The 20,447-nt window shown below is 40.3% G+C and overlaps 2 protein-coding genes across 2 annotated transcripts; both read right to left on the bottom strand.

The window, feature by feature from the left end:
- Window positions 1–9,612: 9,612 nt before the first annotated feature.
- LOC101970058 (olfactory receptor 2A1/2A42) lies at window positions 9,613–10,554 on the bottom strand. The gene has a single exon (XM_013359264.2). The coding sequence runs from the start codon at window positions 10,552–10,554 to the stop codon at window positions 9,613–9,615; it is 942 nt and encodes a 313-aa protein (XP_013214718.2).
- Window positions 10,555–17,523: 6,969 nt separating this feature from the next.
- On the bottom strand, window positions 17,524–18,456 carry Or2a7 (olfactory receptor family 2 subfamily A member 7). Its single transcript, XM_005326624.2, has one exon. It carries the CDS (start codon window positions 18,454–18,456, stop codon window positions 17,524–17,526), a length of 933 nt encoding a protein of 310 aa, XP_005326681.2.
- Window positions 18,457–20,447: the final 1,991 nt, after the last annotated feature.

Below are 20,447 nucleotides of genomic sequence, written 5' to 3'. Positions count from 1 at the left end.
GCATGGTTTTGTGGCACCATCCTTGGAGTGGATCTGGAATTTCTGTCTTGTTTAAATCTTATCTACTGTAATTGTACCCATGAAGGGCATTCCTCCCCAGGAAAGATAGAGCAGACTTTCTGAAGTTTGGTAACAGTAACTGTGGGATCTCCAAAGATGTTTGGACATTGAATACTTGAAACACATTTCACTCTTTTCCTTTCCTATCCCATGTCTTATTTAATTTTACACGTTACTAAAAATGTCTGACTTGAATTCAAATGAATTAAATTGGCCAAAGGACTGAAAGAGTGAAAGAGAGACTTTAAAAATGGAATATGGCTCAGTTCCAAATGTAACATTAGGCATTATTTTATGCCTGAAATTATGTAATTTTTTTATATATATACACAAGTTAGTCATTTAAAAACTTGGCAAATTATTTGATGACTAATAAATTCTATGGCATCTCCATGGTTTCAAAGTAAATACCCAAGACTGAAATCATTTCTTTACACCTGAAAGAACCTGTTGGCACTAGATGGACCTGGGTCCCAAAAAGTAAAACTCAAGATTCGAAGAGCTGATCAGCTCCTTTTTAATGTTTTGGGCATGAATCGATTAGCATTCCTAAAATGAGAGCTATTTTTAAATCTTTAGCTGAACTGAAGTACTGGATGGTAACAAGAAATACATGTTACAACGAATGCACTCATTAGTGGAATCTTTCTCTGTCTCCTGATGGTTGTGTGTTTCTGGGCCTCTTCTTGTACCACACCTTTTTATTGTCCTTATCCTGATGTTTTCTTCCTTCTTCGGACTTCTTTTCTCATCTCTTCTCTCCATTCTCAGGTTTCCTCCTCTCTCTCCTACAGTTTTCCATTTTTGGAATCTCTTTTCTGCCTCCCCAGCATATAGTTCCACAGTATTTCTGGAGACTTGTCTCCAATAGTTCCAATCTTAGTGGCTTCTCTGAGGATTTTGATTCTTAAAGGAAGTCTGCGTTCGGGTTGACTTCTTGTAAGCAATCCCAGAAAATACTGTCTTTTAATTCACAAGAGTAACACTGTCTGCCCACCCACTTATCTGGAATGCTGACACATTCTTTCTTGATTCCATAATGACCAATAAGAACTATTTAACTGTGCTTCACAATTAATTTCTTCAAAATGTGTGCTTAAAATGTACCCTGAGATTGAAGAAGTATTTTTGACCTAGTACACTCTATAATTATGATATTTTTGACTATACTTCATGCCTGAAACATGATAGATGTTTAATAAATGTTTATTTATTTTTTGGATATTGATTTGATTAAATATGAGAAAACAAAGCCCTAATGAGCTCCCCACATTCTCCCTTGAGGCAGATTCTCATACAAAGAAAACACTGAATGCACTAGAGATAGCAGTGAAAGTGTGGGCTGGTGGTGTGTGCCCAGAGTCCCAGGATTTGGAGAGCAGAGGTGGGAGGCCATATGGCAACATAAGCATGTGGCCTAGGGTTCAGACACTCATTTATTAGTTATAGGACCTCGAGTGTGTTTCTTAATCTCTCCAAGCCCCAGTCTCCTTTTCTTAAAAGTAGAAAAGTAGTACATATTTTGAGAGGTGTAATGAAGATTGAGATAATATATGTTAACACTGAACACATTCTTGGGATACAGTGGACACTCAATAACCAAGATCAATTAGCATCCATATTTAACAACTTCTTGGAAAGCCTACGACAGTGCGAACTTGACAAGAATGGCCTCCGTATTCACAGTAGTCACAGAAAACCATCTGCTCCACTTGCCATTATTCTTTAAAGCCAATTGTGCTTTAAAGGTTTTACAAGTATAAGTGATTATAATTATAAAAGTTTAGGTCAACTAGATGATTTTGTAGATAATGTATTGCTTTTTAGCACCAATGTTCATAAGTTTATTGCTATCCTGCTGCTGTTTTTCCACTCCATAAAACAAAATTAATCTAATTCTATTCAGTTAGCCCTTTGCATCTGCAGGATTTCCATCTGTAGATTCAAACAACCAAGAGTAAAATATTCTAAAAAACATTGCAGCTGCTCTGAACGTATACAGACTTTTCCTCCCTCCTTCCCTCCCTCCCTTCTCTCTCTCTCTCTCTCTCTCTCTCTCTCTCTCTCTCTCTCTCTCTCTCTCTCTCTTTCTCTCTCTCTCTCTCCCTCTCTTTGTCGACGGGGCTGGGTCTTGAACTCCTAGGCGTGGACAGTCCTCTAGCCTCAGCCTCCTGAATGGCAAGGGTTATAAGCATGTACTACTGCACCTGGTGATGCAATTTCTTATCATTATTCCTTAATTAGTATAGATTAACAACTAAACAACTACTTATGTAGCACTCACATTGTATCAGGCGTTAAAGTGCTCTAATGATGACATAAAGAACGTGGAAGGATATATGTAGGTTACAGATAAGTGCTATTCCATTCATACACGGGATCTAAGCAACTGCGGATTTTATTATCCTCAGAGGGTTTTGAACCAATCCCCAAGAATGCCAAGGGATGAAGTGAATACTTACATTATTTGGGAAAAAATATGTCAAAGAAGTTAGCATTAACTTTCCCATACACTATTTCCATAGCAGAAAAATAATCAGCTTGTATTATGAGAGATGTGAATTCCCTTACTAGTGCTTGAACTGTAAGAATGAAAAAAAAAACTAGCCTGTGAAATGTGTCTAAGCAGAATTCATGGTAAAATAAAGTAAGGCAACTGGGGAGTCTCACACTTGGGCTCAAGGACCTCAGAAGGAGAAGCAGTTGAAGGTTGGAACAGGGTCCTGTTTCTCTGGTAGCTTCAGAACCCTCCTCCCCTTTTCCTGATTGAAATGCAGCAGAATCCTCAGAGAAGGAGGTCCTATTCTCTGATGGGCTCAGTCTAGTTAGCAGCTCTCGAGGACTCACTGGGTCATGAGACTTTGAGCATGCCTATGTCTGCTGGGAAGAAAAGACGAAGCAATTGTCTTCTTCTGTTTCTGTTCTCATCCCCAGCAGGGCACACAATTAGGAAGCAGAGACAGGCACAGAGCACACCTCTGAAGCAACAGCTCTCATTCTAGACCCCCGAATACTCGACATGGTTCGAATCTCGTGAATCCCAGTCTTTCCATGGTTACAAGGAGCATGCCAGGAAGCAGGACCATGTGACCGTGGATGAGCCCTGACATTCACCTCTGCAGTCCAGCTTCTCCTGAATGTCATCTGGGCCCTCTGTGTCAGCTCAAGTGGGAAGAAGTGACTGTGGGAATCATCTGATTACAAGAAACACTCCATGGTGTAGAGATGCTGGGGAGAGCAGGTTGGGAGGCATGGAACCAGTGAGGAGTCCCTAGAGGGGTGAGGTGTCATTAGGGTCTCATTAGGACCTGCCTAAAGGGGGGGGTCTCCTAGGGCACAAGCCACCAATGCAGGTTGTCCGTGGGAAGTATCATCTCTTCTCAGTTTTGAAGGAGGAGTGGTGCTGGATTCAGAGTCCACCCTCTACTGGGATCACAGAGCCTCTCCAGGGCAGCTTCTCCAACCTCCACTCTCTTCCAGGAGGATGGAGACACTTGCTAGAGAAGCCACTCTCATTATTATTAATATTTATTCCACATACCAGACACAGGAGGAATGAGAATTTCATATCAAGCCATGGTGCAGTTTACAAATTGCTGTTTATTCTACCGACGTCCTGACCTGCTGGCTGTGGCACTAACCTGAGAAAATATCCTGCACGCCTAGTGTGTTTGGTGAGTGGGCTCACTTGTGCTCTGCTGTGCATATCCACCTAAGAAAAAGCACACATTTTTTTAGGAATGCCAAAACACAGCTCCAGATCCTCTGAAACACCTGGTATGTTGAAAGCAATTTATAAACATTAGAGCCATTTCTTCTTTTTTATTTTCAGGTGAAAATAAAACCCCCTGTGAAATCTTGCGCATATTAAAATTTGAGGGCATGTTTTCTTCTTCTATTCCTTACCATATAAACAGCACTTGCTGGAAGTCATTTTAGAGTAAAATGTAGAAAGTTGGAACTAAGACAAGGTAAATGTAAAATCTTAGGGCAAAGTCACTGTGATCTGGGAAATGCATCTCATCCAATGATGTGTTTTCTGTTCCATGTCAAGTTGAGGTGGTCTCAGCTTCTGCAGATTGTCAGAAGGGAACATAAACATGGGGAACACATAAACACAGAGGAAGGGAAAGCACTGGCTGGCAGAGAAAAGTCATGGCTCAGAGGAGACGGCTCAACAGTTCACATCACTGTCAGAAGATGGATTTGAGGATTCTGCCCTCCAGGAGCAAGCAGCAACTGAACCCTGCATGAACAGGATTTTAGAGAACACATTTCTACATTATCAGCACCTCCAGAACACTGGATTTAAACACACGCATAAAAGTGAGAGATTGCACCAATTTGCAGTCCCACAACAATGTATGAGTGTACGTTCCCCCTACCTCCTCACCAACATTTATTGTTGCCTCTATTCTTGATGACTGCCATTCTGACTGGGATGAGATGAAATCTTAGTGTAGTTTTGAGTTGCGTTTTTCTAATTGCTAGAGATGTTGAACATTTTTTCATGTATTTGTTGATCAATTGTATTTCTTCTTCTGTGAGGTGTCTGTTCAGTTCCCTAGCCCATTTATTGATTGGGTTATTTGATTTTGGGTGTTAAGTTTTTTTGAGTTCTTTATGTATCCTAGAGATCTATGCTTTATCTGAAGTGCATGTTGGTGGGACTGCAAATTGATGCAACCACTATGGAAAGCAGTATGCAGATTACTCAGAAAACTCGAAATGGAAACACCATTTGACCCAGCTATCACACTCCTCAGTTTGTACCCAGAAGACTTTAAATCAGCACACTGCAGTGACACATCCACATCAATGTTGATAGCTGTTCAATTCACAATAGCTAAACTATGGAACCAACCTAGATGTCCTTCAATAGATGAATGGATAAAGAAAAGTGGTATATATATAGTCAATGGACTCAGCTTTAAAGAAGAATGAAATTATGGCATTTTTCAGTAAATGGATGGAGTTGGAGAGTATCATGCTAAGTGAAATAAGCTAATCCTCCCAAACCAAAGGCCAAATGTTTTCTCTAATATGTGGATGTTAATTCACAACAAGGGGAGGGGCACTAGGGAAGAATCCAGTTACCTTTGATTAGGCCGAGGAGAGTGAAGGGAGAGGAGGGGATATGTGGATAGGAAGGGCAGTAGAATGAAACAGACATTATTACTTTATGTATATATGTGACTGCATGGGATCAATGTGATTCTACAACATGGACAATCAGAAAAATGAGAAATTATACTCCATCTGTGTATGATACATCAAAGTGCATAAATGCATTCTACTGCCATGTACAACTAATTAAAATAAATTTTAAAAATTTAAAAATGAGATACTAAAAATACTAAGTTCAACATTTAAGAATATCACACAAACCAAAACTTAAGAAAGTTCTTTAAAAACATAAATGTCAATAGTTATAACTCAATGTTGTCTGTATTTTGTTAATAGTAAGTTGAGAGAGTTTTTGACTTGAAAGTTTTATTTTTAGTATTATTATTAATTTTGGGGGGTACCAGGAATTGAACCCAGAGACACTTGACCACTGAGCCATATCCTCAACCCTGTTTTGTATTTTATTTAGAGACAGAGTCTCATTGAGTTGCTTAGTGCCTCACAGTTGCTGAGGTTGGCTTTGAACTCCAAATCCTCCTGCCTCAGCCTCCTGAGCCACTGGGATTACAGGCGTGCACCACTGTGCCCAGCTAGCTTTTATTATTTGAAAAGAGTAAAAATGACATAAAAATAAGGAAGAATTCAGCATATAGGTGAAACACTCAGTATCAACTGAAATAAAAACATAGTGTGCTAGTATTGAGTATTTACTATCGTTAGGTATGACTTTTATGATTAAAGGACATCTAGAATCTAACCATAGGATTGATTTAAGAGAACACAGATGAAACCGCACACGGAGTGGGTGGATGTCACCCCTGCTCAACGGGAATCATCCTCAGAGTTTTGTAAAAGCAGCTGCTAACATCCAGAGAAACACTGAGGCTGAGGAGACAGTGTCTTCAGGACAGCTGGAGAGAGGTGCCAAGGGTGGAGAGTGACGGTGTAATGTTCTGATTTCTGTGTCCTGACCAGATCCACGTCACAGGGAAGAAGTTGATTTAGGATCCACAGAACCAGGGAGTCAAAGAGGCGGCACCCAGAGCTTGAGCTTAGGTCCATTGGCTTCAGCAGCTACCGTCACCTTCAGTCAGTGTCCTGCCTTGAAAGACCTGGGCTGCCCTTCCTGAGGGACGGCCTTCGCTGGATGTCACTCTACCGGGGACTGCATCTTGCAGCCCTCTTACGCTCAGGTGGTGTCATATTGTACCAAAGGGCTATGAGCAGAACAAAGTGTGCAGCCCCTAGGCCTGCAGTGATGCGGTGGAAATCTTGAATCGTGGGTGGTCATTCAGGAGCACCGGTCAGCAGCTGGGGCTTGTGGTTGCCATCTGAGTGTGTGTGTGTGTGTGTGTGTGTGTGTGTGTGTGTGTGTGTGTGTGTGTGGTCTCTAGACTCTGGACCAAGGCCTTAACTCATGAGATCGGACATGATCTTCCGGGAGATCATGTCAGAACTGAAGTGAATTACGGGACACCTAGCGGGGACACTCATTGCTTGCCATGTGAGGAAAACCCCCACACATCGGGTGTCCCAAGTGAAGTGTTCCATGTGCATGAGCACGAAGAGTTCCCAACCACCTTTTTTTTTTTTTTCTTTTTTCCAATTTCTGATAGAACCCAAACACCCTGGCTCTGAGCCAACCCTCCAAGAACAAAACCTGACTGTGCCTGACAGTGCTTCTCTCCTCCTGGCCCCACAAGGTAATGAAAATTAAAACATAAACAGACAACAACCAAACAAAAACCAAAAGAGCAACCCAGCTAGCACTGTCATCAATGTTCATCAAGAAGGCAAAGAAAAATGGAGCTTCCCTGTAGGCAGAAAAAGCATCAGAGCCTTAGGGTCCACATAGTCCTGTGAGACCACCTGCAAATAATTTCCTTCATTTTTGACCCATTTTTTCCCCCTAGGAAGATTTAACAATGCTGCCCTGTCATTGATGTTCAAAGTGTGGCCTGATGATCGACCCATCAGCAAGATATGTGAGATGATCCAAAATCTGAATTTCTGCCCATCCCATTCAGAGCCATGGATGCAGGACCACTATCCCAGCACACTATGTGCCTACCGACATCTGAGAACAGCCCTGAAGATCCTCTGTTCTATAAGACAAGAAGGAATGCACATATTTTTTAAAATATTAAGTATTAAATACCTTCTGCTAATATCTTTGCAATTCCTGTGTTGTCACTGTGAAGGAGACATTATTATTAATATTCACCACAGAAGAAACTCGCAAGGACTCATTCTGTCTAGAACTAAAAGCAACAAAGGAACAGTCAGAAGTCTAATGCCTGCCATGTTTAATAAGTCTGATGGATACCACCAACCTTTCAGGTGGCACTTATTTTGTAAATAAAGCTGAATTCCTTTGTCTTAGAAAGTAGCTATTTTTTTTTTTTTTTTTTTTAGTTAAAATGCTATACGACATCCATTCTATTTCAGCTTGCTTGTTCAGGCAATGTGAACCGACTGTTAAAACTTTTCTTCCATTTTCATTTCTCCATCCTGCACATCTCCAGGATTCTCCTGGCCATGCACCCCTGCTCTTTGGAGTCACAGTTCTTTTCTTGCTAACCCTTCCACTTTTTTCACATACTGGTTTATAGTCAAGCTGCTTCTTTTCACAAACATAGATCCTATTGTATCTAGAGATCTAAAGATACTCCCCCTACACACATAAACACACAGAGAAAGATAAAGACTTAGTAGGAGTAGTCTGGTGTCCCAGGTCTTAGCTGAGCTAAATCTCCATGTTGAATGAGAACAACCCTTATTCTTGGCTTCTTCAAGCTCTGTGCTCCTCTAAAACCTAAAGCACCGTGTGACTCTGCACACAACAGTGATCACCCAGGACCGCCTCCTTTTCCTACAAGACTCCTGGTCCACCAGGCTTCCTGGAGCTAGATCAGCTCTAAAAAAAAAGTGCTCCTTCACTCAGCACATCCTATATTGGGATCCTTAGCTTTGTTCTTTATTCTATAACACTGTTATTGATAACTACCGTATGTCCTTGTATTTAAGTTCCGAAGGCTTGGGAGTCAGAATAGGTGAAAGTCCACACATGTTAATTTCTGCATTGCACTTATATAACATAGAGTGATAACAGGATCTTCTGCATGGATTTGTTAAAATAACTAAATGAAGTTGTTCGTTGTAAAGAGATATCAATGTATAGCACACACCACTTGATAAATGACGAATCACAAAATTAGCTGTTATTATGAAAACCTATTTTGTTTTATATTCTGCAATCACCTGAGTATCTCCATCCACATGCAGTAAGTATAGTTGAGTCAAGTACATGCTAACCCCCAACTAGCCCTGTATTTGCTCTCTTGGTGGAATTGAGAAAGACTCTGGATGAAAGTGGCCCTCCTCATCTCAGGGCAGGCTGTTATACAGAAATGTTATAGGTAAGACCCTAAGAAGCCACGTGATCAAGTAGCTTATATGAGCAAAATCAGTCCCCCCCTCGGCCGGCTGGTGAGGCACCCACACTTTGTGGTGGAATCTCCTCTTCCAGGGGTAGAAATTCAGAGGAGGAAAATGATCTACACCTGAACTAACAAGATGGCAGTGCTGATGCAAAGACCTGGGAAGCCACACGTAGAGAAGGTGCACAGCAAAACCCACAGCTCCACCTCCATGTCCTCTGGTTAATCCTAAACCACACTGGCCATCTTCCTGGATACACATTTTCAGTCTACGTAAGAAAGGAAGGCTCAGTGTTACCCTTTACTACCTATTACTGAACATGTTGGCCCCACATTTGTGAATGATGCTCACTGTTCCTACGCTGTGTGGAGGCCTTTTTCTTTCCCTCTCCTGTCTCTCATCGTGTTTGGATGTCCTTTCTTCACTCGGCCAACAGGTTCACTCCCTAACTAGAGTCAGTGACTGTCATCTAGAGTTTCCTAATGGCATGCAGCATGAGCAGATAGACCGGCCTGAGCTGTCCTTGCAATGGCAGGCACAATCGCAGGAGAATGGATGTGTGTGCTGCTGGGTTTGGGGTCACCAGAGTTGGCTACAGCTTTTTTGGTTTTCTCTTCTAAATATTAAGACATATGCACTTAGCACATATATACAGTTAGGTTAAGGAGGTTGATGGAATGTGCTCAATTTCGGGGACCCCGACAATGAATAAATAGTTTTAAAATTCATTTGATACTCAATTCAATGAGAAATGTAAAAGCATATCTGATCCAACCTCATCTCATGGGAAACCAGTGATACGAGCACATCTAAAATTACACTGAGTGATATGAAAGCATCTAAAATTATTCTTCAAGAGGAAGAAGAAGGGCAGGCTCTGGTCCCGTTCAGACACAGATATGAAACTATTAGTAAAACTTCTTCTTGTAGACATTAATTATGCACCAAGATTCCAGAGGACTGTTGAGGCTGGTGATTCAAGTATCAGAGCAGCTGGGAATGACCTTCTTTGTACAGAGCCCTCCGCAGGGCACCCTTGACCTCTGCGTTCCTCAGGCTGTAGATCAGGGGGTTCAGCATGGGGTTGAAAAAACTGTAAAATAGGAAAAGGATCTTCTGCTGCTCCTCAGGGTGGCGGGACTGGGGGGCCATGTACATGACGATGGCACTGCCAAAGAAGAGCCCCACCACACAGAGGTGGGAGGAGCAGGTGGAGAAGGCCTTTCTGCGGCCCTCCCCTGACTGGATCCTCAGGATGGCCAGCAGGATGCGCGTGTAGGACACCAGCACGCAGCACAGGGGCCCCACCAGGACGAACACGCAGGCTGCAAAGATGCAGAGTTGGTTGAGCCTGGTGTCGGCACAGGCCAGCTTGAGGACAGACAGGATCTCACAGAAGAAGTGGTTGACCTCGTGAGGCCCACAGAAGGGCAGCCTCAGGATGAGGACCACGTGGACCAGGGCCAGGAGGGAGCCACATACCCAGGAAGTCACTACCAGAGTGATGCAGGCGCTCCAGCCCATGATGGCAGAATACCGGAGGGGGAGGCAGATGGCCACATACCTGTCATAGGACATCATCACCAGGAGGAGACATTCTGTGTGTGCGAAAGTCAAAAAGAGAAAGGTCTGGGTCATGCAGCCCCCGAAGGAGATGGGCAGGGCGGGGTCCAGGAGGTTCAGCAGCATCCGGGGCACTGTGTTGCAGGCGTAGGCGATGTCCACTGTGGCCAGGTGGGAGAGGAAGAAGTACATGGGGGTGTGAAGTCTGGGGTCCAGGCAGCTGAGAGCCAGGATGGCCCCATTCCCCAGCAGGGTGAAGGCGTAGAAGAGGGAGAAAATTCCAAAAAGAAGTACATGAATCCTTTGGCCAAGACAAAATCCCAGGAGGATGAACTCTGTGACCATTGTCTGATTTTCCTCCATTTCTCTATTAAAGAGAATGTCAGATAGCTATGTGACATGATCATTTTAAAACATTAAAATGTCTTAAACATTGAAACGAATTATTTATTATTTCATAGATTTTAGGTGTGTGAAATTTTATTAGGAAATGCTATTAAGAACCATTCAGTTATAAGCAAATACATAATTAAATGAAGTATTACCTGTTTAAAAAAATTAATTGTCTGTCTATAAGTTAATATTTTAATCTGACATATGAGGTTTGGAAGAAAAATATATAACTAAGGATTAATTACCTGGAGGCTTTGACATTGATGCAATTTAGAACTAGCAAACCTATACGAATAACATCACCCTGAAACAGATTGTCTAAGAGCTTCACATGTGCATATTTGTAGGAGAAATACTGTAGAGACAGCTATGTAAGAACTTTTAAAATAAGGATAGTCTCAGAAAAGAAAATAATTATAACAAGATAGAAATCATGATTATCTTTAAATATTTAAATTATCACTAGGTTCTAAAGAGTGCATTATATGACATCACACAAAACAAATTATTTAAACAGTGGCTTTTTGTTATTAACTTTATTTTCGATTGACAAATCATAGTTGTATGGATTTTCGGTGATGTTTTGATGCATGTGTACAATGTGGAATGCTTTGAGGTAGAGAGCAGAAAGAAGAAAGTGATATGATACATGTATGCATGTATAGATAATTTATGTCCAATGGTATATATTTATTTCTCCATAAACATATACACTAATATATTATAAGTGTTTCTATCTATAAAAGTGGACATAATTTTCTTGAAATACTGAAAGAAAGCAACATTTGGTAATTTGGCAACTGGTCAACTGGGTGATTCACAGAATTATTAATTAACCATAAGAATTTTTCTTTTGTAACTCATAGAGTTTGGGTCAAATTGCGTTTCATCAAGCAGTCTGTAGCATAAGCCTGGCCTCAGTGTGCACTGGTGTCAATGTGTTTCCATAAGCTCTGAAAGATCTTAGCAGAGTGGCCTGGCAGGCTCCTATGGCTGTCGCTGTGAAAACACTGAGGCACATTTTCCAGGAACTATTTGCACAGACCTTCCCTGTTAGATTCTCTCAGAAAAGACATAGGCTGGAATGAAAGTAAGGAATTAATATGAATTAATATGCCCACATTGCTGTTAATTCAACCCTTCATGTTTGTAACCCACCCTATCCCTGAAATTTCAAACACAGTAATTTGCTATTTAAACTGAAAACAGTGGCTGACCTCAGCAACAAGAACTGTCACTTTATAATTAGGTGATAGCAAGAAATTATTAAATTGATAATTCAGTATATCTAATTCAAAAATTCTTGATAAGATACTCAACAGATGAAATAATTGGTGGTATAATAATGGACGAATCTGGCTTTTTGACCTTAGTTATGGATAAAATTTGCTTTAGTAAATCATGTTGAAATTTAACATGATTTCTACAGCAAACATTGGTCAAGGGTAAATAAATTGATACTTAGCACTTTTCCATGATTAGCATGAGGAATGACACTGGTTTTGGCTGGTCCCTGTTGAAACCATCATCAAACCAAGGGTGCTGTCATATGAAAGACAGGACTTGCATATGAAAGACAGAACTGTGTTCTGAGAAACAGACTTGTAAAACCCACCTATAACCGAGGAGATTGACCATCTACAGATGGAGAAAGTAAGACAGTATCAGGAAACATATGACTGGAGAGTTTGGGGGGTCTGCAAAAGTCCACTCCAACTGTCCTAGCCACCTGGTGGTTGAAAGTCCACATGGATGTTTGGGTGATCAGCAATCAATAGCTCTACTAACTAGGATCTCTGAAAAATTCTTCTTGCTCTGATTCATGCTCTTCAATCTGCCATTAGGCAATAATTCATTTTTCTAGTTATATTTTTCTACCAACAAGTAATGTGCTACTTGGAAAATTTCTTCTCTCCTATTTCATTATTGGTTTTAAATCAATGAAGCTTTAGATATTCTGCTTGAAGCATTGTCCCATCATACTTTTGAGGAGCATGACAGTTTCTGAATAGAGTTTCCAAAGCTGGATCTAAAAACTAGGAAGCAAATTCTGGGCAAAGTAACCTGTTTAAGCAAGACCTGGGGAAAGAAATAGGTCACTTCTTCTAGCAATAGATGACATGCTTTTTTCTTTCTCTTTTTTTTTCCCCTTATAAGCACCATTGATAAAAAAAAAAAAAACACCTTGGGCTGGGGATGTGGCTCAAGCGGTAGCGCGCTCGCCTGGTATGCGTGCGTCCCGGGTTCGATCCTCAGCACCACATACCAACAAAGATGTTGTGTCCGCCGAGAACTAAAAAATAAATATTAAAAATTCTCTCTCTCTCTCTCCTCTCTCACTCTCTCTTTAAAAACAAAAACAAAAACACCTTGATACAAAATGAATAAAAATAATATATTTAAAAATCTCCACACATGACTGAAGTTGATTTGATGTAAGGTTAATATTAACAATTTCTGTGGCTGACAAATTGTCCACATTTATAAATACATGAAGCTTAGGAAAATATTTGGCTGTGGAAGATACACTTCAATACAGTTGATTATAAAGCAGGAATTTCCTTTCCCAGTTTTCCTTTATTTCTCTCAAAATTAAGTGAACTGGATGGTTCTTTTCTACAGTAGTAGACATGAGCGAAGCAGAATCCCTAAAATAGGCACCTATTGCTAATATATGGCTCAGTTGACCCCTGGGGCTGTTTACTTGTAAGTGACAAAGGAAAACTGAAAACCAAGCTCTACCTTACATAGTGATAAGCTGAGACTTTGTTAAGTTTTCTTACAGGGTATGGGCTAGGATAAGGGATTTTTTTTTCTGAGGAAAGTACTATTGTGGACCAGGAAGAACTGAGGGTCCATTTAATGTAATTGTCAATCTATTAAAATGGACAATGATGGTCAGACCAAGTGCTTCCTGTATCATCAGCACTCAGGAGCACAAAGTGTAACAAATGGGTGCTTCTGTGCCTGTGAAGACTGTATTGTGAAGATGTGCTTCAGGAGGAGAAGAGATTAACATAAAGGTAGGCAGTAAACATGAAAGTCTTCTAAAAAAGAAAAGTAATATTGCAGGCTTACTGACTGTCTCCAACTTCGCTCACTTTGCTACATGGTCACCTGATAACCTCGTCCATTTTCTGTACTCTCTTCATTCCCAACACAAAGACTCCAGGCTACTGAAAATCTATCTTGTACACTGATTTCCTGAGCAAATTCAAAATATCTGATACTGTCCTTAATGCTGTGTAAGGTATGTACAAGACATAGCTATAGTGTCCAGTGGGCTTCATGTTCCATTGCAATAAATGTTTTTTCCTAAATTTAGCATGCATTGTGTCTGTTTTGACAAGAATTAAATGTATAATTTATGAATGAACCCTATATAATAATTGTGCTGAAATGAAGCACTACTGTTTAGTATGCCTGACTATAATTTCCTTTGACTAAGAAAGTTATTGCATATCTTTCATCTAAATCCACAGCAGAAATTTGTACTTTTTAGTGTCATCATTCCCACATACTTCTCTATCTTGTAGATATTTCTCCACCAATGAAAAAAAAACTTGTATATAAAAAATACCTTTACATACTTTATCCATGAAATGTGTACTTCTTAGTGCTATTAATATAGAAAGTGAATGATGAGCATCTCTAGTGTTAATTGAGATAATTTAGGTCTGTTGTGATACTTAAAGAATAATAGTAATAGAGTAAAAGAGTAATAGTGATAGTCAACCAAAGGGCGTGATAGTCAACCAAAGACTAGATGCTAAATCATGTCTAAGCAGAATTTAAGGTGAAACAAAATAAGGCAACTGGTTCACTCTCACATTTGGGCTCAGAAGGAGGAGCAGGTGGAGGTTGGAACAGGGTCCTGTTTCTCAGAGCTTCTGTGGTTGCTGCTGAACCCTCCCCTGTTCCTGATTGAAATGCAGCAGAATCCTCAGAAAAGGAGGATTTTTTTTCCTCTGATGGGCTCAGCCTAGTTAGCAGCTCTTGAGGACTCACTGGGGGGCCAGGTCATGAGACTTTGAGCATGCCTATGTCTGCTGGGAAGAAGAGACAAAGCAATTGTCTTTTTCTGTTTCTATTTTCATCCCCAGCAGGACACACAATTAAGAAGCAGAGAAAGGCACAGAGCACACCTCTGAGGCAACAGCTCTCATTACAGGCCCCAGAATACTTGACATGGTTTGAGTCTCATGAATCCCAGTCTCCAGACTCCAAGGTGTAGAGATGCTGGAGAGAACAGGTTAGGGAGGCATGGAGACAGCGAGGAGTCCATGGAGGGGTAAGGAGTCCCAGTAGGGCTCATTAGGACCTGCCTGAAGGTAGAGTCTGCTAGGGCACAAACCACCAATACAGGTCATCCATGGGAAGTATGATCTAATCTCTGTTCTGAGTTGGGGAAGTTCTGATTTCAGTGCCTCAGGGAAAGATAGGAGAGTATCCTCTTCTTGGTAGCTTCCATAGACTCTTTCTGCTTTTTTCTTGATTGAGAAGATTTCCTACTGAAGATGTCATATGCATTCATATTTCACATTTTTTATATTATTGGACATAAGATACAAGTATTATTTTCAAAGTCTGTACCAATCGTACCATTTAGAGAGTCATTAGTCTTTTATAGTTTGATCTCTGACTCACTGGGTTGATGGGATATACTATAGGATAATCTATCCTGGTTATTGAATTTTTGAGAACATGCCAGCCTGTGTTCCAACACTACACATTCACTGTGAGAAAACTTTTAAGGTCAGTGAAATATGGCTCCTGATCATATGAAAGTCTTAGGGAATGGTAGACCATTTGTAAGTATTAGAATATTTCAATATCTCTTCATGCTCCAGGTAGAAGTCAGGACACTAAAATAAAAGAAAAAATTGTAGTAGAAAACTAAAAATAACTTATGAAAATAGTCATTTTAGGGCATAGTCTTAAAGTTAATATCATATGGCCATTAGTTATTAAAAGTTATTTTAGGGTATAAAAGTAAAAATATTGAAGATGACAAAAAATTAAATGTTAATGTTTATAATGCTAAATTTAAGCCTAGGAAAATGCCTCATTTTAAAATTGCGTGTTTTCTATCTGTGTTTCTGAAAGCACATCATTCTGATATAGCCTTTAACTGTGTAAGTAGTGGGTTTTGAAATCTTTCCAAGTTTTTATGAGAAAATTAGTTTGATTTTAAACTGTGACATACCCAAATTATAGTGATTTTATGCAGTGAGCACACACACAGAAAAATGCATACAGAATCATCAGGGCATACTGATTGGTGATGAAGGGGATGGTTGAAGTCATTATCTCTAAAAAATCTGTCATTGAAAAGTACCCATAGTGACTTGCCATGACCTGCACAGCTAACTCAGAATCCTGCAAGGGGCAATGGGGGATTGGAAAGACAAACAGAGAAAGCTGAGACCAGGTGGGACATAACATCTGGATGGCAATGCAATGACCCAGAGCTAGCTCAGCACTTTATTATATAGGTTTTATCAATAAAAGATTATTTGTGGGAAAGTTTCTGCAAAGCAGGCAGACTTGAAGTTCACAGTGCTGATGAGATATTATAGTTATCTCGCTATGCTCAGAATCCTCTATCTCTGGGAGCCAGTATCTGAATTTCAAAGCGAAAACTGATATCTCAGAGCTTTTGCACAGAGTGACCACAGGCCAGCATCGCCATAGCAACCGGGCAATGTTAACCCGTACTCTTGTACAGGGAGATCCCAGCGCAAGCGCACCACAATCATGAAGCATTCAGATATCTTGGTCCACATCACTGCTCCCTTACGGTAACCTTCACTTTCTCTAACCAAACAGAGCACAGATTCTCACAGGCTGATCAGGGATACTGTGCTCAGACTTTCGTCCTCTGTAGAGATTCATCTTGCAGAGGAAAAAAAAGAAACATTTGCCTTAGAGGGCATTTTCAAGAGGTATTCACAATGAGTCAGTCAAATCTCTTGTTCCAGAAAACTGTTAATAAACACATGAAAAGAATTTCATGTGATCAGATAAGTTTGGAAAGCAGTGGTTGAAAGCTGGAATAGGATTCTACTTGACGAAATGAAGTTTTAGTTTTCACTACACTAATTCAGATTGAGGCCTAAAGGGCGGCATCCGGTACGCAGTCTTTCTTTATTAAAAATGTATTTATTTGTTTATGTATTGTTTTTAGATATCCATGATGGTATGGTGTATTTTGACATATAATAATTACATGGGGGTAAAACCCATTACAATTTGATCTTATTCTTGTGGTTGAACATGATGTGGAGTTACACTGGCCACATATTCATATAGGAGTATAGGAAAGTTATGTTCAATTCGTTCTACTGTCTTTCCTGTTCCCATCCCCTCTCCCTGCCCTTCATTCCTCTTTGACTGATCCAATGAACTTCTATACTTCCCCTCCCAATTCTCCCTTGTTATGTGTTAGCATCCACATATCAGAAAGAACTTTTGGCCTTTGGTTTTGGGGACTGGTTTATTTCACTTAGCATGTTATTCCCCACTTCTATCTATTTACTGGCAAATACCATAATTTCATTCTTCATAAACTCCATTTGACCACAGAAGAGTTGAATGTCCTCTGGAGGAGACAGTGTTTTGAGGAAAACACTTTGGGAGACAGGGAGTTGGACTATAGTTTGATGAGGGTATGGTAATGGGCATTGTTCTGGAACCATGGTTTCCAAATCCTGGCCCTGGTAGAGACTAGTTGCGGCATGATTTTCTATTGATCGTATCTGAAGGCATGGATTTCTAGAATTCATTCCACATCCGTTGAATTGAATCAGTCAGCCAATGTAAGACAGAGGACAGCCTGGTTTTCATTTAGTTCTAAGGTAATTTTCATGCTCTGAATGCTTAGGGGCCTCTCGGAATGATAAGTTCCTCAGTCACGTCAACCATGAAGCTGTAGTCCTTTCACAGAGTTCTCCCTATTCCCAGCACTCTCTTCAAAGAATTCTTCACTTCTGAGTTTCTGAGACTGTAAATCAGGGGGTTGAGCATGGGATTGAAAAGGCTGTGAAACAGCAGGAGATATTTCTTCTGCTCCTTGGGGTTCTCATAACTGGGTCCAACATACGTGATAATGGCTGTACCATAAAAGAGCCCCACCACACAGAGGTGAGAGGAGCAGGTGGAGAAGGCTTTTCTTTGACCCTCCCCTGACTGGATTCTTAGGATGGCACAGAGTATGCACACGTATGATACTACAATTGAGGAGAAGGGCCCCACCAGCACAGATACTGCCCCAGCCAAGACCATGTTCTCATTGATATGGGTATCTGCACAGGCAAGTTTGAGAACAGCCATGATTTCACAGAAAAAGTGGTTGATTTTTTGGGACGTACAGAAGGGCAATGGTAGGAGTAACACTAGATGAATCAGGGATAGGAGAACTCCAAGGGTCCAGGAAGTGACAGCCAGGGTGATGCAGACTCTCCAGCTCATGATGGCAGAATATCGAAGGGGTTGGCAGATGGCCACATACCTGTCATAGGACATCATCACCAGGAGGAGACATTCCGTAATAGCAAAAGTCAAAAAGAGAAAGGTCTGGGTCATGCAGCCCCCAAAGGAGATGGGCAGGGCGGGGTCCAGGAGGTTCAGCAGCATCCGGGGCACTGTGTTGCAGGCGTAGGCAATGTCCACTGTGGCCAGGTGGGAGAGGAAGAAGTACATGGGGGTGTGCAGTCTGGGGTCCAGGCAGCTGAGAGCCAGGATGGCCCCATTCCCCAGCAGGGTGAAGGCGTAGAAGAGGGAGAAGAGCCCGAAGAGGAGCACCTGCAACTTTGGGCCAAGTGGAAATCCCAGGAGGAGGAACTCTGTGACAGATGTCATATTGTTTCTCATATCCCTATGGTGGAGGAAACTGAATTAAAATCATCTTTTAAGAGAAGAAATTAAATACAGATATACTTTTGTGGGGTAGCAAAATATCCAGAGGCAGCTTCAGTGCATTTTTGTTTTTAAGTGAATGCTTAACGACTTTATTTGGTAACCCTAATGAAAAATTTAAAAGTAAATAACGCACACATATACACATGTTTTTATATTAATATTTTCAATGAAGGCAAGGCTGAAATTTTAAAAATAAGCTTATTATCCTGTCTTAGTCTAATATATGAGTTTTTTTTGATTCAGTTGAGTTGCTCCATATTCTTCAAATAAACTCTACTTTCCTTGCATATACTGTTCAGAATTATTCTTCGTTTGTCTTTCTTTATTTGTTTTTTTTTCCAGAAACAAAGCACCCTAGCTGATAGACCTTATTAAGTTTAATCTCAGGTTGGAAAGTCTCATGAAGGGCAGAGAATGCCAAGGTTGGATACAGGTCTGGGCAAATGCACCATTAGCCGTTGGCCTCTTGCCTGTGTGTCCACATGCACTTTCCACTCCTGTATCAAGTGTCACCTCCACACCCAAGATCTCATAAAACTTCCCATTGTTTAAGTATAGAGACTAGTTTCAGCATCAAGTCTTATTTTTTGTTATTTAGTTTTTTACAATTAACATTTAGATGGGCATTTATATGAAGGACTGAACAGCTTTGGACCATGTCTTTTTATCTAGATGTGAAATCAGCAGATAAACAGTGTTGGCTCTTGAGTCCTATTGTTAAAAGCTCTAGAATGCAGTTTTAGGCACTGTCTCTGCAGGTCAGGATAGGCAATAGTTCATCTTCTATGAGAAATATTTCCTGAGGCAATAGCTTATTTTTTTTCCCCCTGAGAAATGATGCAGAAAGGGTATCTAAATCTTTTGAGGTTGTCTATGATTCATTCCATAGTAAAATTGTAAATATAAACATGGTATTGCCCTTCTTTCTTCAATTTTGTCCTCATCTTTTATGTAATATCAACTTGTCTGGGAGATAGCCGGAATTGGCAGTAATCCTTAATTTAATGGTCATAAAATTATAAATCTGACACTACAAAATGTCATAAAAAATCAACCCATTTACATTTTGGACCTCTCCTGTTACCATTCCAACAGTAAGTGGCATGCTCAGGCTGGTAGAAATAAAACATTATTTGGTAATTTATTAATTTCCTATTGTTGACCTTATCTTGTTCTTAGATAGAGCTATTGATGAGTTAAACTCTGAGCTCCTATTCATTGCTCAGACTCCATGGCATTATATGATTGTGTGTAATAAAAAAAATCACCATCTGTACACTTATTTATTTATCTTGCTTCTCTGTTTATGACACTTTTAAATTAAGCATTGTAAAAATAAAGTGCAGATCTATGTTGTTTGTTAATGTTAAACTTTTACCAGGAAACCATTTTTCCATAGATATATTTCTTCACTTTAAAATAGCTATCAATCAGAAATAACCATTAACATATCAATTTTAATAATCTATTAATATCCTGATATATAATATATTGATAGCATTTAAAATATTTTACTCAAATTATCTAAAATCAATGAGCAGAATTTGATCAGAAATATACTTTTGCACAATAGTAAAGTGTGATAGTAAAAGCAAATAGCAAACAAAAATGACATTAAATTATGTTGATTGGAACTCACAAGGATAACTAGGAACTCTGGGTGTCTAGAGATGGTTATGGTATAGACACTCCAATAAATAGTCATGTAGCAAACATTTCTACAATGTGGCTGGATTTCCTGATGGTACTTGCTGTTTGCGAACTGCCCAGGAAGGATCTTGGCTCTTCAAGTTGCCTTTTGGAAGGAAAGGTTTTATGAATTTATCGTCTCTAAGGAGCACCTTCCCAACTGTCATGAGAGCTTTGTACAGCGATTGGGAAAACAGGTCTCACTTTCACCCTCATGGTTCCTACAGAGACATGAAGAACCCAACCCCTGTTAT

Source organism: Ictidomys tridecemlineatus, chromosome 2 (assembly GCF_052094955.1).
Source record: "Ictidomys tridecemlineatus isolate mIctTri1 chromosome 2, mIctTri1.hap1, whole genome shotgun sequence".
Classification (NCBI taxonomy): Eukaryota; Metazoa; Chordata; class Mammalia; order Rodentia; family Sciuridae; genus Ictidomys; species Ictidomys tridecemlineatus.
The sequence above is the reverse complement of the archived record's forward strand: the minus strand, read 5'-3'. Positions and strand labels throughout refer to the sequence as shown.